Source organism: Stegastes partitus, unplaced genomic scaffold (genome assembly GCF_000690725.1).
Source record: "Stegastes partitus isolate 25-593 unplaced genomic scaffold, Stegastes_partitus-1.0.2 Scaffold1070, whole genome shotgun sequence".
NCBI lineage: Eukaryota > Metazoa > Chordata > Actinopteri > Pomacentridae > Stegastes > Stegastes partitus.
In genome coordinates, this window is record NW_007578801.1 from 28,826 (window position 1) to 46,336 (window position 17,511).

General features: G+C 40.4%; 1 protein-coding gene across 1 annotated transcript in view; it reads right to left on the reverse strand.

Moving 5' to 3' along the window:
* The window catches only part of LOC103367610 (inactive dipeptidyl peptidase 10-like), a gene marked incomplete at its 3' end in the record, with an annotated part of 154,111 nt that overhangs the window by 27,169 nt on the left and 109,431 nt on the right, over positions 1-17,511 (reverse strand). Inside the window, 1 exon segment of the mRNA XM_008295692.1 lies at positions 7-59. Within this exon segment, the coding sequence (XP_008293914.1) occupies positions 7-59 (53 nt within the window).

A 17,511-nucleotide genomic window follows, 5' to 3' on the forward strand; every position in this document is an offset into this window, starting at 1 on the left:
TCTCACCTTGTATACAGGTTGTAGATGAGGTACGATGCCAAGTACGAGCGCTGGTAGACCTAAAACCAAATCACAAGGAAGAACAAGTTTATTATGATGGAGCCTTTGTTCTTTCCCGATTAATGTCATTCAGGACTTCAACAACCATGACGTCATTTATGACTCATATATTAATCATCGATGAATCATTGCTACTTGCTCAAAGCATTAAAATTTCTCTTGGAGATGAATAAAGTATCTATCTATCTATCTATCTATCTAAAATGTCTTCTTATACCAACACAGAATACAAAATGCAAAGCAGTCTGCAAGCATTATCGATTCCGATCCCTTTTCTGATTATCGTTGAGTTTTAAACCAAATCCTGGTCAAATAAATAAATCTAAAAAGGTGCTGTTTCGACTTTGATGCAGCCACTTTGCTATCAATGACAATAAATTCCTTACTCGTACATAAGATCATATGGATTACACTAAAAAAATCAGCATATGTGTAGTAAACATTCAGTCAGACGGTCTGCTTCAGCCATCAGCAGACTGTGTTGAGCTATGAAGACGCTGCCAGGCAGAACTTCAGTGTGATTTATGTGAAGAACACCGGCCGTAGTTTTTGGTTTTTTTTACAGCTTTTCTCCACCAGCACTGTCTACTTGTGGTAATTCTCTGCTTTTCCTCGTTGATTTTTTGGAGGTTCTCTGAATTTAATTGGACAGCGACAGCATGGATTTCTATTTTAGAAGACGTAAGAGTGAAGCGAGAACAAAAGCTTTCCTGTTCCCTGTCATACGAGCCACCGGTGAGAGCGCTTGTGTATCACAGAATCCAACCGACAGTCTGCAGCAGCCCAAGCTGTGGACTGCGTGACGGCTAATCCTTGCTTTGTTAAAGTGCCACTAAAACCTGACATTTGGCATTAAAGCAACTAATCAGCCTCTAGCATGGTTTTATATAACGTCCATCTAATACGGTAACACTGCAATAAATGACAACTGACTAACAAAAGTCCATTATTAATCAACTGTTTAGCTTTTTTTTTCAGTTTTCATTCCCCTAAATTGCAGGATTATTCACAAAGCTTGGTTAGGTCTAAAGCGATATGACTTGAGTTCAGAGGTGGATAGATAAACCAATGTTATTGTATTTGTTTGTGTAGGTCGTCAGCCGTCAGAGCTTCAGCAGAAGGCAACTGGACTCCTTTTGGTTCATGAAGATGTTTCACCTTAAATCTGAGAAGCCTCTTCAGTTCCAACTGACTGATGGGAACTCCCTATACACATCCTCACCCTTAAGTCACATAGCTCATATCCATTCCATATTCTCATCTCCGCATCCAGTTGGAGCGTTGAATATCCAGAAACCATCTGAGAAACTTTCCATCACAGGAGCATGGTTTATTGTGGTACTTTCCTAAGTCAAAATCTCATATTGGATGTTTATAAATGCTTTGATAGAAGAGGCCCGTACAATTTTTCATACTTAATTTTAAAGACATTGATGGTAATATGTACATTTTAAAGTTTTTTTTCTTTACCTACCCCGGACTCCCAGGGCTGGCTGTTCCAGTTCAACATACAGGTCACACTCCTGTGTTGAGCCTTGCGAAGCGGTTGTTTAGTCTTCCCTATATATAGGTCCTTGAACCCCACGCTGCATTGGACTGCATTCAAGCATGACTCAAGACTGAGCAACTTAGAGCACACAGATGTTCACCTGCATCTAAAAGATTAAGGACTCTCCTCTGAGGATGGCAATGTTCACATTCTGGACCAGAAGACAGATGATTGAGACGGGGGGGAGGTACTGGTCTCAAACAGAGGACTGGGACACCAGTTACCAGGTACCATCATGACCAACTTGAGTCATCAAAGGTCGCGGTATTTCTACGAGTTTCAGCAGAAGGCAGCTAAACTTCTCCTTTTGGTTGTTGAAGATGTTTCACCTTTAATCTGAGAAGCCTCTTCAGTTCCAGCTGACTGATGGGAACTCCCTATCCCTATACAGACTCACATCAGACTAGAGATCCTTTCCAGGAAAATTTCACCATCATTACCAACTTGAGTCATCAAACAGAGAAGTAGCCTTCTACTGAAGCTCTGAGGATTGTTTTTGTGTTCTTCAGCTCCGTCTGGAGAGCAGCTGAGGGCTGGAAATCTCAGTAAAAAACTGAAAAACTGTCCACAGACCGCTGTGGACTCCTACTCCTATCAGAGGACTTACACATGCTTGTATATAAAGAAGCAACAACTGTGGCTTGAAATAAAGAGAAATCCTAAACCGTGTTAAAGTGCAATACTGCTGAGGATCTCTAGGTGAAGCCATGAAACTCTCTTGAGCAGTGTGCTGGGGGACATTTCAGAATATTTCTCCCTGAAGTATGTTTGACGAAGGATTTATAGCTAAAGGAACATTCACAACCCTTTCCTTTGAATATCCCATTTTAAATTTAAATACACAGTGCTAAATACATTTATTAGACCACCACCCAATGTCAGGTTTATGCCAAACCTGCCCTAAATGAACAACATTGGTAATTACCTCAATAATTTCTTATGTTTCTGTCATGGTTCATACACCAGTACGTAGAAGTTCTTTAACCCAAATAATACTTTTAAAGCTAAAATATAATTATTATTGTCATCCATGAAGTTTCAAATTTACTGTTTTACAAATGAACAGAACAAAACAGTCGAGCACATTATTATTTCTTGATTGAGATGTCAATTTATAGTTATTTACTTGCATTCCTGAACAGAAAATTGAATTTTAGTGGTTGAATGTTAAGCTTGACTCATTTCTCAGAGAAGCCCAGTGGCTCAGATTTTAGGCATTAAAAGATGAATTCAGTTTGAAATTCCTCATTTCTGTTCAAAACGGTAAAACGTAGAGAGCTGAGTGTGAACTAAAGCACTTCATGATGCTGGATGCTCTATTTATATACATGCAGTGCTTAACAAACTGGACAGGTGCTCTTTTAAATGTGTTAATCACTGTATGTATGATTTGTTTTGCCAAAACCCTCTAAAACCACGCAAGGAAAGGGTCTCGTTTTTTTCAACTGTACGATTTAGTATCATGGTTAATCTCTGATGATTCTTTTGCCGTTACCTGTAAAGCATTTGGAAGGGACGCGATAACAATCTCCCTCTTCAGCGCCACACAATCCAGCGTTTTAGCTTCCACTAATTTGCTCTGCTTGTGTGGTGAAATGACCGGAGAATATCCACTTACAAAAGCTTCTGTTTTAGGATTCACTGCGATAATGGTCCAATACCTGAGGGTCTCAGCATGCTAATCAGCTGCGGCATTAGCATAACAATATTACAGTAAGCACACCCCTGAGCTATATGATAAATGCTGTAGAGCCGCTCCGTTCCCCTCAGCCAAACATCAGTGGTGTGAAGTCTGCTCGGCTGATTCACTCGCCGCCAGCCTTCACTCCTAATTTGGACTTCCCTCCTTCACTGTACAGACGAGAATTCTCCAGGAAGGGGAAAGAAAAAAAGAAACTGTATCGTAACTTGACTGCTCTTCTTCTCCTACAAAAAAAGACGTCAGCATCGTTCAGCAGACGCCCCTCGTAGGTGACAGCTCTGTGATGACTCCTTGATAAGGCTGTCAGCCATGGGTGACACATGAGACAGGAGGATGTTTGGAGAGACTGTTTCAGACAGCAGCGCCGCGCTCCAATGTGGTGTGTTCCCTGCAGCCTGGGGTTACACAGCACCTGGAAACAGTTCTGCAAATATCACATGGCTGGTGCTTTTTTTTTAAAAGCAAAAAGGGGAAGGAAAAAGCATTTAAATTCTAACACTTAACTTTTCTCACATTAAACTGTCTGTCTTCTTGTTCTAGCACACGACTCAACAAGGTGCAGACGACGGACATGAGAGTAAAACAGAAAGAATATGAACGAAGGTGTATGAATAGAGCTTCTAAATGTCAGCTTTTTTACAGCATGCGGAGGGATGCGGTGACATTTGCGACAGTAAGTGCAGACAGTAAGGCTGTACCTTATGATGTGGAATTCCATTTGCTATCTGAGCGGAGCAAAAAAAATAAATATTTGCTCTGTAAGGACACATCTGAATTCAATATCCACAGTCGAAAGGTGAAAACAACCCCTTAACACTCGAATATGTGAGATTTCTGCTTCTGTATTTCCAAAGCAATCGGCCCATTCAGACTATACATCATTTAAAACAGGGGTGTCCAATCCTGGTCCTCGAGGGCTGCAATCCTGCAAGTTTTAGATGTTTCCCTCTTCCAACATACCTGATTCAAATGATCAGGATGGTTATCAGGCTTGTTCTCCCCGTGCAGCGTGGGTTCTCTCCAGGTTCTCCGGCTTCCTCCCACACTCTCCAAAAACATGCTGAGGTTAATTGGTGATTCTAAATTGTCCGTAGGTGTGAATGTGAGTGTGCTTGGTTGTCTGTCTCTAAGTGTAGTCCTGTGATAGACTGGTGACCTGTCCAGGGTGTCCCCTGCCTTCGCCCTAAGTTAGCTGGGATAGACTCCAGTCCACTGCAACCCTAGTGAGGATTAAGCGGTGTGTAGATAATGGATGGATGGATGGGTTATCAGGCTTCTGCAGAGCTTGATGATGAGCTGATCATTTGAATCAGGTGTGTTGGAAGAGGGAAACATCTAAAACTTGCAGGATTGCGGCCCTCGAGGACCAGGATTGGACACCTCTGATTTAAAAGCATCGTATTCTTGTTCACCACATACTGTCTTCACTCCAACAAACCAAATGCTCCCAAGCTTTTTGTCTGTGTTAGTCAGAATGTTTAAGAATGAAATAGTCCTGCAAACATTTGCACAGCAGTGTGTAGAGGTAAGTGTGTGTTGCACACAGTTGCAGAGGAGTCCATTAACATACGTTCCAGTTCTGTGACTCTGGATGTGCAATCTGATTCAATCTGCTGGTCTGGTCATACGTTCCCCTCCCAGTGCTGGACCAGTACATTCCTGCATGGTACTTTTATTGTTTTCTTTCAACAGAGCATATCACACACACAATCCTTCGCCAATGCATTTATTATTGTCGGCCAACTTGTCCATTTATGTTGATTCCGAGTTTTGGTTCACAGCTGCAGCAGTTTCTTCACCAAGGAAAGACTGGTTTTCTTATGTTTTCTTTAAATTTTGGTTTGCTAAGGGTGACGTGGTTTTCTACTGATTTGTACAGTCATTACAGAAACACGTCAAAATGTGAGCAAATTACACCTATCTACATTTAAAACCAGAAGTTTACATACACAGTATAAAAAGACATTAAATCAGATTAAACTTTCCCTGTTTTAAGTCAGCTAGGATTACCTACATTATTTAGACAAGAAAGAAAGAAAGTAATAAAAAAAATTCTCTCTCTCATTATTCTGGTGTTTAGCAAATAGAAATAATTTTGGTAATCCTAACTGACCTAAAACAGGAAAAGTTTAGTTTGATTTCATGTCAGACAGTGAGAAAAAAAAAAAGGTTATGTGTCTTTTTATACAGTTTAGGTACACTTCTGGTCTCAGCTGTATATTTGCTTACATTCAGCCCACGACAGTAGCGTTCTAGTTTGAATATGAATTTAATATACTGATGTAACATCTGATCGTACCAGTGTTTAAGCCTGTTCCTAAAGCTCCAGCCTCGTACCATGAAAAGGCTTGTAAATAACACGGCAGGTCACTTTGTACGGAACCCCGGAAGGGACATGGAGAATATAAACACAATCGGGAGAAGGGGGAAAAAAATAAAGGAATTTTTTGTGAGATGTCGCAAAACTTTCTTGCGAGAGCAAAAGTTTTTGCAAGATCTTTCAAAAGTCACATCAATTGGATGTTTTGTGAAAACTGCACCTCTTGCTAAGCACTGCTTGACTGTCTTTATATTTTAGGCTGATTTCAAAATAAAACTCAACAAAACTGGGTGTCCTCCATTGTTGTTTCTCCATACTGCCAAAAAGACCCAGAAGTACATATATCTATAAGTTTTCTTCTTCTTCTTCTTCTTCTTGTATTGCTTTGGCGGTTGGTACATTACCACCACCTATCGGACTGGAGTTACCTACAGTTATGCGACATCTTGCAAAAGTTATTGCAAGACCCCAAGAAAGTTTTGCAAGCTCTCGCAAAAGATACCTTCCTCTCCCTGTTTTTTTTCTTTTTCTTTTTCCATGTTCCCTCCAGGGCTCTGTAACGTTGCATGTTATCAGAACACACTTGTTGTCATTGCTCACTCCTGCCCCTCACCGTAACCATAACCGTGCAGTGTAGTATTTAAACTCATTAAAATGAAAAACTGCAAAATGCATAGACATGACACCTGAATGTGTGAGTGAAAAGTGGTTTGCTATTTGTACTGATTCCAATGATATCACATTAAATAGTCACACCTAAAGACCTCTTTCTGACTTCATTGCCAGGAATCCTTGATCTCTCTCCAAAGGCTCTTTGTCGTTGGACACTGGACTGTTATCAGGTCACTTAACAGGTATTATTATTACACACCCCTCCCAAACATATGGGCTAACAGCAGCACCTATTTCAATAGCCTGTCGCCTGATCTTTGTAATTTCAGTGCAAATAGCATTTAACTTCCCTTGAAGGCCTTTCATGGCGGTTCCTACCTGGGCAGCATGTGAGTTGTTGGATTTGAAAATCATTGCTAAAAACCAGCATAGTAAATGTATTGGGGGGTCTCAGGCATTTTTTTTTTGATCATTCAACTCGCACTGTGATAAATTATGCTGAATTCTATGCCGTGTACACCAGTGGGGCACATTTGTTAAATGCACTCATGATTGATCACACGCCTTGTTGCTCTCGGTGATTAGACTATTGTGGTCTTTCCAAACACAAACGGGAGCAAACAACAGGTCGTGCTAAATGGATACCTGGGATAGCACCCCGTCTGAGAGGTAAAGTGGAGGAATTCATCCAATAACAAAGGTTAGACGAGTGGAAATCAGGTTACAGTTCTCAACTTTACAGCAGAAATAAACATGTTTACAGCAAAAAACTGTTTTGGTCTTTATTTGCTTGTTGTCCTGTTTGTGACAACTGTACAGAGGGAGAGTTTTTATATAAGCCACCTGTTTAAATTGTATTAAGGGTTTGAATTATGCTTAATTAAGTAGCAGGTGGGTGCAATCACAGGACGGTTCATGCATGACTTACTTCAGCTTCACTCACCTCTTTGCTCATTTTCACATTAGCTACAAGTTAGGCCCTGTTTACACGTAGCAAAAACAGTGATATCTCAATGCGATTGGGCCTTTGGTTTACACATAACGAAGCTAAAAGTCACCGAAAACGATCATATCTGAAAACTCCGGCCAAAGTAGAGATTTGGAAAAACTCCATCTTTACGTTTGCATGTCGACAGGAGGAGATGGACGTCACCGTACGCGACAAAAGCATCATCAGCATCATATTTGTGCAACCACGTTTACAGTTTGGCTGCTGTGATAGAAATGGATGCTGTTAAAGCCATGCTTGTTTTATGTTTGTGCAAACGTTTTTGGCCTGTTTGCATTTACATTCAGAAATGTTCTATTATGTGGAGGAGCAGAGGATCGCTCCCCAAGTAACAGGAAATAATTTGTGCCATTTGTTGCTGTGTTTTTTTGCAGGATTCTGATTGGCTAGCATGACTTTATGCTTCTCGTTACACTGCCCCCTATAGGGTTGGCAGCTCATAGCAGCTCTTAACGACGTGTTTAAGTTATTTTTGAAAACGTAGATCCGTTTTTGTAAATACCCGGCTACGTGTAAACATGGTGGCATAGTGGCGGTCAGGCACTGCCGAGAAGTGACGGCTGCAGCCACCACACCGAGCCATAGGAGCTTTGTTCAGGAAACCTATCACCGTTGTAATATAAGGTTCATCAGTGAGGCTGCTCATTACCATTAGAAATCTAAAGTCACATTTTATTTGCCACGCAAGTGAAACTCTGAAGGCTACAGTGACGTTTCCTCCAACACAGCAGAACTTTTACATTGTTAGTTGTTCTATTTTTTTTCTTTTCCTTACCAGCAGCTTTTTTTTTTTTTTTTAGACAGCAGGTAATAAAAGAACACAGTGTCCTCCAACTAGAATATCAGGAACACGATTTCATTTTATTCACGCAAAATACATTCTCTAGTCACAGGTTAAAAAATAAAAAGCTGGAAGCTGAAACCTTTTCTTTAAAGTGTGCTTCAGACTTATTAGACTTTTTTGTAGAGCACGCTGTAGCTTTTGAACAGAGGTGGTAAAACAACTATTAAAACAAGTCACTACAGAGGAACTTAAATTTTAACAACATGGATATTTCACTGAATAATAAACAACACAAACCAACAAATAGTAGAGTTTTCACACAGCAGATGTTTATTACTTCTTTGGTTTACCTCCAAAAGCATTGTGTAGCGTCCCAGCTCAAGTCCTAAAAAATGCTTTTTCTAATATTCCCATAAGGCTGCTGACTGTAAAACAAAACAGACTAAGATCTACGGAAAGCTTTAACGCAGCAGTACAGCGCAGCAGCAGAGAGAGAGAGAGCGAGATCGGGATTATGATAAATTCATGAGACAACTGGAGACAGTGGTGCAGGGGCACGCCATTACTCTCCATAGATTCAAGCTGTCACTTTGATGATGAACACATCTAGTCCGTCCATCTCAGGAGGAGATAGCACCTCGAAAGCTCTGCTGCGTCGATGCCATCAAGCGCGCAGAGCTCATTATCAGGCCTGCTTAGTTCCCCGACATGGAAATGTTCCTGCAGCCACAGAATTGCAAAGTGGAAAAAGGGGAAGAAGTCACGTGGTGCAATCTGCAACGAGCGGTTTTGCTGTTATTGAGCGTCATAAACGAACGGTGTTCCATTTCCTTTTGGTACTGCTTGTATGGATTATATACGTTTCGTGCAATTTCCTCAGAATAACAAAGTCCCAGCTGCTCTATTTAAATCACAAAATGCTCCTTTTACATGCTGTTCTTGTCAGTGTGCTACAGACATGGACCTGTACTCCCCAGAGCTGAAGTCAGATCAGGCAGGTAGAAGTGAGGCAACTTTGAATTATGGATTAGTTGAAAAACCTTTAAAAATTTCCATCCTAACGTTGATTTCAAACCTAGATAATCCTCTTTGTAAGCATATTAATGCATTCATTTGCATTCATTGGAGGGTTAATATAGAGGATTATCACAGAGTGTATTAATAATATGATAAATGACTCCTATACGATCTGTCAGAAGGTTTGGTAAACTAATTTGTTCTCGCATTTTTCACAGATAGATATTTGGGGAACAAAGCAGAGCCGAGACCACGTTCAAATAAACTGATGATTAATTAGCTCTACGTGTATATACCATCACCACAAACGCACCGAGGGACTGCGCCGAGAACGTTATTTAAAGCTGATTCGGATCTCTGCCTACCGATCCAAGAAGTACTTCAATTATCGAGATGCCGCCGGCTGAGTTAGCAGCGATATCGTTAACCTGATTATTCATGTAACCCAGTTTCAGGTTGTTGGTAGTATGATAAAGATAAGAGATTAGATAAGATGTTATTGTCCCTCAGGGAAATCTGCCTTGGATACACATTGTTGCTTCTGCTATAGAGGAACAAATAATCCAACAGCAGAGCAAATCCTACATCTCATAAGTTCATAGATTTAAAAAAAAATACAATAAATTACTGAGGAATGATAAATGTAGAGAATTTAGAAATGTTTAAAACTACAGCTGAGACAATCAAGACTGCATAGAGCTGAACTCCTGATCTTATCGCTCATTCCTGCATTCATCATCCGCAACAGTCAGTCATGGTTGTTTCATAGACGTGGGGATAAAAGAGTGTCTGTATCAGCCTGTACTGACGGACTTTGTAACCACCTGCCTGAGGGGGGAGGCTGGCATTCACAGCGAGGGATCCGACGGGGCTCCGAGTTTATTTTTCTCGCCTGCGATGATGCTTTGCTCGTGTACTGGCTGTTGCTTGACACCACTATGATCTTCTTGGGTCTCAGTGTGAGTCGGCTGACCTGTGCCTTTAACCGTGGTGACAGGGTGGCGGACCATGCTGACAATGCATAGCGCAGCATCCTCTCTGCTGCTGTGCGGCGGTGGAGAAGGGATTCATGCACTTATTGCCTGGTGCAAAATGGGGAGTCTCTGGACTCGCGAGCACTTTTTCTAAAAGGAAAGTCCCAGTCCTCCTCAAAAATGACGTTTCTATACAACTTAATGGCATTTTATTTTGAGAGATTTTGTCTCCTGGATTGGTTTCCTGAATAGTATTTGCCATTTTTTGTATTGCTTACCAACTGTTGTCAAGCCAAACACTTATGCATTAGGTGTTGATTCATTACCCCGATAATCCAGAGAATGGAGGAGAAGCTCCAAACCTATTATGAAAGGGTTGTATTTTAATCCAAACCCTTATATTTGCCAAAAAAACGCACAAAGTGGTTTCAATGCCTAATGCTCAGCAAACTGCCAGCAAAATGAAACCTACATCTAGATATATCAGTCCCCCCTTGTCTCCAAGAGCCAGGCTTATCTCCATAGCACTGTGCCAGTACTGGAGAATGGCCTGGATGCACCTCATTATCATCCTGGCTTGTTTGTATTTCTGTGAACCAATCCCAGTGATCTTGGGTAAGCGACGTTGCACCTCTAAGGCTTGACGGTATGACAGAACATTTGAAAGCAGGGAGTTGAGCATTGTCAAAAAAATGGCTAATTCACTGAAAGAACCAAGATTTTCTTTGTTGCACAATCCAAATCTTCTTCAAAACAACAATCTCCAAAGTTGTTGCTGAGGTTTGCAACAGATTTTGAAAACCCTGACAAGCAGACAGCGACATGGTAGAAGGAAGTCTTAAACATATACGTCAGGCAATCGACATCCGGTGATGTAGACGGGACGAGCCCCACTCTTCTAGGTGAAAGGCCTCTGCCAGACTAATGGTAAGGGGATTTTTATGTGAACCTGACTTGTTGAATGGCTTTGCTGCTGGTGAATGGTCACCTGTGGATTCATCTTCGTCATCAGCTCAACTGAGCATCAGACCAAGGATGGCCATAACTCTGGAACACGTGATGCTTCTTGTCTTATAGGAAGAACTTTTCCATTCAGTGCATCCTCCTCTCCTCTGTGTTATATATAGGTGACTGGATCTGTGATCTGACCGGCGCTACCTCAGATTGTAATTTAGTCAACCGAGGGCTGGGAAATGGGTCTAAAATCTTTAATTTCCTGAGGGCACATTGAGTATCAAAAACGGAAATAAGAAATTGGCTTGCTCACCTGCGCAACTGCCATCAAACGCCCCCTCAGCAGTCTCTCTTTTTTTTTTAACTCACAAGATATCGCTTGTATTTCTTCAGGTAAATCTTAAAGCAAAGGTAGAAGCAGTTTTTCAAGATACTGGAAGTAAAGACTAACTGCTGCTTCCCTCTACTGCAGGACGGGTTTATTAGCTACGCTTGCCGAAGGGTGGAGCATGGCCGGTGGAGAGGTTCATACACAAGCAGTAGCAGTAAATAAAGAGTCCTGGTTTTGGTTTAAGGTTAACAAATAAACACATTACGCTGCGTGCTTCACATCACTGTTGACCTTTTAAACATTTCCCCCAAAACTACATTTTTTTTTCTCACCATATTCGATACATTTCGACCTTTCAGAGCAGAAGCGTCACAGTAACATGCTCAGATGCCTCACTGCACCCAACGACCAAAAAATACTCATATGCTCTTTATATAATAAAAAAGGAATTCAGCATTTATCTGCGCTGTTTTAGGAGAATCTTTTGCTCAGACCTGACAAACTGTCCCTCCAGCAAAGCTATCGAAAAAGAAGATAACAAAGCAAGCTAACACAATGTGCGTACTACAAACAGAAATATGAAAAAGGAGGTAATAACAAAGGTTTACCATGCTTTAACCGTAATGAGAAGATATTGTGGAAAATAAAACAAAAGCAGATTAAGTGTATCATCAGAGTACTTTCTACTGTTTACCAATGTTCAGCATTTTCAATAAATGTTTTCTCACTTTTGATTGAAACAGGTAGCACTTAGGGGCGTTCATTTTCCTTAATGCAGAGTATATTTGCTGTTACAACTTGGTAATAGTCTGGGAACCGTGGGTTAAATCTACATACATACTGTGCACATGCCTGAGCATGTGTACTGCATGCTCATAGTATACAGAAGTAATACCAATATGCGTCACATGTTTGTATGTAAGTTTTGTTCTGACTCTATTATTTCTTAACATATAAGAGATTTGTGCAATAATTAAACAATATGGTTGTGATGAACTGGAGTGGGTCTGAGAGTCAATTGCAGACAAATACAGCAAGAGATCCTTTAAATACAATTTTCTATTTACAACAATTCCAGGAGGTCAAGATTTCTGTAACAGTCACATCTACTTTCATGCTGTTTATTTAATTGATGTTAATATAACTCTGTGTTTTCTGTTCAAATATTATATTAAATTAAATCATTACTGTCAGTAGCTCATGTTGGCTTTTAATCTAAAAAAAATCAGCATAAACACTAAATAAATACAGTTTTTCCTCCTTTGTTCACACAGAAAACAATCAGCGAGTGATCTGAACAAAATGCTACGTCTGGCTTTTACAAGTGTGTGTATATTTAACACAAGAAAGTTTACTGCGTAGTGTGTTTGTGCTGAAATGGTTACCTGACAAGTCAGAAATCTGATAATAGATCAATTTAATTTAGGTCACTTATTTTTAAAAAAACTGAAATCATAATCTGGCTTGACATGATTTTATCCCCCTTTCAAGCAGGAGAACGTTACATGGTTCCGGTGGTTTAATGACTGTACTGGCTGAATGAATGACACAGCTGCAAAATACTAACATGACCAAGAACAAATAATACTAGGATTCATGATCAGACAGATTTAAACATATGAGCAAAATAAGGCATATAATTTGGAAATGTTGATCAGGACTTGGTACCACCCAGCTAGGAAAGCAAGGGGAGCACCATGCTACTTAGCAAAGTGTCTTTTCCTGTGCAGATTTGTTTGACAGATTTACAACGGCTGACAAAAATTACAAACCTTGCGATTAATTGTGAACATCACTTCACAATCTCAAAATCCTATTGACTATTAATATGAGCCCGCATCAATTTTGTTCTCCAAACCACCAATCTGTAACCTGTACCGGCCTTTAAATACTCCCCTCTGCACTGCCCTGATACAGACACCCAGACTATAAAACCACCATTAGCACAATAATATACATAATCAAGTCAAGTCCACACAAAGCAGCACCATTTCAGCACCTTCAGATAAATATTTGACAAGGAATTCCCCACTGGAACTGTGAAAATGTTTCATTCGCAATCAGTTTGTGGGTCCATTTTGGACATTTAAAATGCTGAATTTCAGCTGTTTCTCTGTAATCACAACAACTGAAGCACTGCCTGATCTTTTAAAGCGCTGCTCTGCCTTACAGATGGTAGCTAACAAATGTCCTTTATATGCTGCAATGTTAATGAGTTTTCCAGGATTGTGTGCACAGCCGGTTTCTATCTTTAGATTCACACCTTTGGGGCCACGGTCCTTTATCTCGGCTGTGTAGTTGGATCATTTCTACTGCGATCAGATTAACACAAAGGCCAGAAAGACTTCCAGATAGGCTTGATGCAGGATTTGAGAATAGTGATTATTTTGTATATTAGACTACAATTGCTGTGCTGCGAGAAGCAATCTAAATTTCATAAATAATAAAAGTGCTGGAGGCGAGATATATAATTCTGTAGCCACACACTTAACCACTAGACTTGAAAGTCAACCACCGTGTTTCATATTTCTGTGTTGCCATCTCTGTGTATCGAAGCTACATATTTAGATTTGGATTTTAAAGGGTTTGCTTGATTAGATTTCATTAATAAAAAGAGATATATCTCTGTGGCATGTGTTGTTTGGGCTTCAGTGCTCTTCTGCGCCGAAATTATTCTCTTTTCCTTTGCATCTACCTGCATTTTATTTTATTTTATTTTATTTTATTTGCTCTGTAAAAATAAACTTAAGGTGGTCTGGTCTGATGAGCCAAGTTTTATTTTACATAACGTGGACACTTTGGGTAAATGAGACAACTGGGGATCGACTTGAGTCTGCATTCTGAGTTCTGCTGTGTGCTGCTGGGAAATACTGGGTTCTGGCATTCATGTGAATGTCTGAATGCCTAAACTTGGGCACTGTGTAATAAAATGGCTTTATCTCACAAACAACTCCAGACTGATGGAAACTTACTCAAATTAAAGCTGAGAATGCCGAGTCGACATCGTCTTATTTCAAAATCAAGTTGCTTCAGCATCAGTTTTGCTCCTGGTATGTATTTAGCATTTAAATGTGTTNGATGGATGGATGGATGGATGATGGATGGATGGATGGGTGAATGACAGATGGATGGATGGATGGATGACAGATGGATGACAGATGGATGGATGGATGGATGCATACATGTAATAGTTTAAATCCATGTGTGGATTTAAAATGAAGGAATAAATAAAAGAGCCTTTTGGGCAGCTGTAGTCTGACTGGATTTAATTTAGAAACTTCAGCAGCAAGCGATGTTAAAATTCAAATGATTGTGACTCTGGAGTGCAGAAGCAGATTAAAAAATGCCCAGAGCTGCCGTCATCCCACCCCGCTGCCACGCAGAATGCTGATACTGGACATTTCTCAGCTGCACACAGTTTACAGATGAATGCGATGACTTCTGGGCAGGTCTGAGTGCCGGCCTTATCCACTGTAGATCCCTTTACTGTGTTCTATTCACGTGCATCCAGCTCCACGGTGTCAGATTTGTGAGGCAGGTGTATGTGCAGATTAAACAGGCCGTGCACATTTCTGCCTTTAGGCTCTGCACGGTTTTCATTTACCAATCTGAATCGTGAGGTTTATGCATCTGGGCCCCTCAAGTCTTGTCGTTACAGTGAGGTTGCCAGGCAACAAAAAAATGTCTTTCCCAAAATGTCCAACTAATTTGTGAAACTAATCAGCAGGTGAAAATCTTGTTTCTGCGGAGCTGCGGTATGTGGCAAGTCGTTTTAACATTTAATAGCTCGACTGGATAGGCACCGCAGACATCCATAATTCAACTCTTTCCCAGTGAAAAAAGAAGAGAACATTTCAGATCAGTGTAGACATCCACGTTGTCGTTCTTCTTACAAACGAGAACTGCAAACATCTGACTCATTCTAGTTCAAGATAAACTCCCCTCAATTCAAGATATCATCCTTGTCAGGTTTGTTGAATTGAGTTTGAACTGATTAAAATATCTCAAACTGGAATTCTGGTTAGCTGAAATGTATTACCAATATTTGCAGTTGTTAGTTTGACTGGATTAAACAAAACCACAGGTATTTTGAAGTGTTGCTTTGATTAGTCCCAAGGATTTTAGGAATATCTTCAATAAAGGTTCGTACTGAGTGAAAAAGATGGTTGATGTGTCAGCCTGCAGCCATGTAGAGGTGAACTCCAGAGTGTGTGCACTAATGAACTCATCCACTCATACCTCACAGTAATAAGGAAATGACTGTGGTTGCTATGGCGAATAACTGTTTAAGGTGTAGTTACAGTCACGTGACGGACAGTCGTTGTTAAGAAGCATGATAGAGTTTATTTAATAAAGCAACATTTACTTGTTACTCCTAACCTTGGAGGTTATTAAGAAAAGATTAATCCACTCAGCAAAAAGCTGTTCTTCAGCATGAGTTTAAGATTCTTAAGAGAGGTTTAAAAAAAAAAAAGGTCCTTCCTAAGTATGAAACAATGCAAAAGAAATCATCACCGGTGACGAGGCAGACGCCTGACAAGGGGAAGCAAACGACTTACTTAGCAGCATCCGTCTAAGAAAACTCAGCTCACCGAGATTCTACTTCAGTTTTCAACAGTCGAAACAATAACCGCAGTTCCTGAAATAACTGCAATCTAATCCCAAACCGGCGTTCTAGTCTACGGAGGCCTGAATTCCATTAATGCATTTGACAGGTCTGAATCATTTCAAGGTCCCCATCTCATGTAAATGTCAATGAATAAGCTCTGAGGCATCAATCTCAGCCGAGAGGGCTATAGACTGGCGCACACTCCAAACACTTTAGAGTATAATGACAGGGAAATAAATATGAAAGACAGATGGACTGCTTGTGTTCAACAGGCAAGAAAATCCTCCGAAGGGCTCTTGTCATTTAGAAACTCTCACCCACGCTAAAACAATCCACAGTTCTTTTTTTTCCTTCTTCTTCTTTTACATAGGTTGAATTACAAATCAATGCACATATAAAACATTTTATAGCAAAAGCAATTAGAAAAATGGGCCCACTGTCCTCCTGAGATGAGAGCAGCTCCATCAGTAAATGCTCGGAGGTTAACGGCGACGCGTAATCTCAGCTGTGATTAAAACAGCTATCCAGTGTCTTGTCACTGTTTGGTTCGAGTAAGAGTGAAGGTAATCTACCTCTCATGAATCCACAATCTTTAACTCTTTAACTAAATCCAGCAGCATAAAGAAAACAGCCAAGTTTGACATCACGAGACATCATTGCCACTGTTGAATGGGCCTCAGGATTCACAGTGAGATGTATTGCAAACTTAAAGAAATGCTTCATTGATCAATGGATATTTTTGCTGTCAGTGAATCCGCCTCCTATGGATTCAACTCGTCAAGCGATCATTTGGTCGACAGATGTCACAAACAATTTCAGTCTTGACTTGTTTTGTCTGACTTAGGAAGCCAGAACCAGAGATAGTGACTCAAAAGGTTGATTTACTAAATAAAAATAGTTGGTAATTGACTTTCTGTATTAATCAATAGATTGTTTCTGCTCCGTTCAGGTAAAGTGGAGCGATGGAGCGTTAAAGATGTGGCTGTAGGCCAAGCAGGGACTAATGGATCTAATGAAAGATGTCACAGGAAGTGGAGATTTCAGGGGTTAACTCATGCTTTTTTTATTAGATTGATAGTTATTAACCAATCTGTAAGACTTGACCATGAGTTTGAGAGCGACAGCAAGAACCTGGCAGGTAGCAGATGTATACCTCACACCTCTAAGCATCCTGAAGTTAATGTTTTACTGGTCCACCACACTTTTTTCAGCCTTTTCTTACTGTACATTTGCTGTGATTTTAGCGTGGAGCAGCTGCTGTTGATGAAGCAGGTGTTCAAAAACACTTTTGTTAAGTCCGGTGCTCTCAAATACACGGGGTTCAACAAATTGAGCAGATGGTCAAAGTTATTTCTCATTAGGTCTAATTTGATTTATTTAGTCATTTATTTTATATATTTTGCTGAAGCAGGTTGTTGCACTTGTGTGGCGCGTGCTGTAACCACTCAGCTTTATAAATGTGATTTTTAACATGTCACTGATCAAATGTAGATTCTTAAATAGTGCAGGTAAAACTTTTGCACCATCAGACGGCAGAAGAAACAGGGTTTATTATTATCGTCACACCCGCCGATAGGGGGGGACAAACGG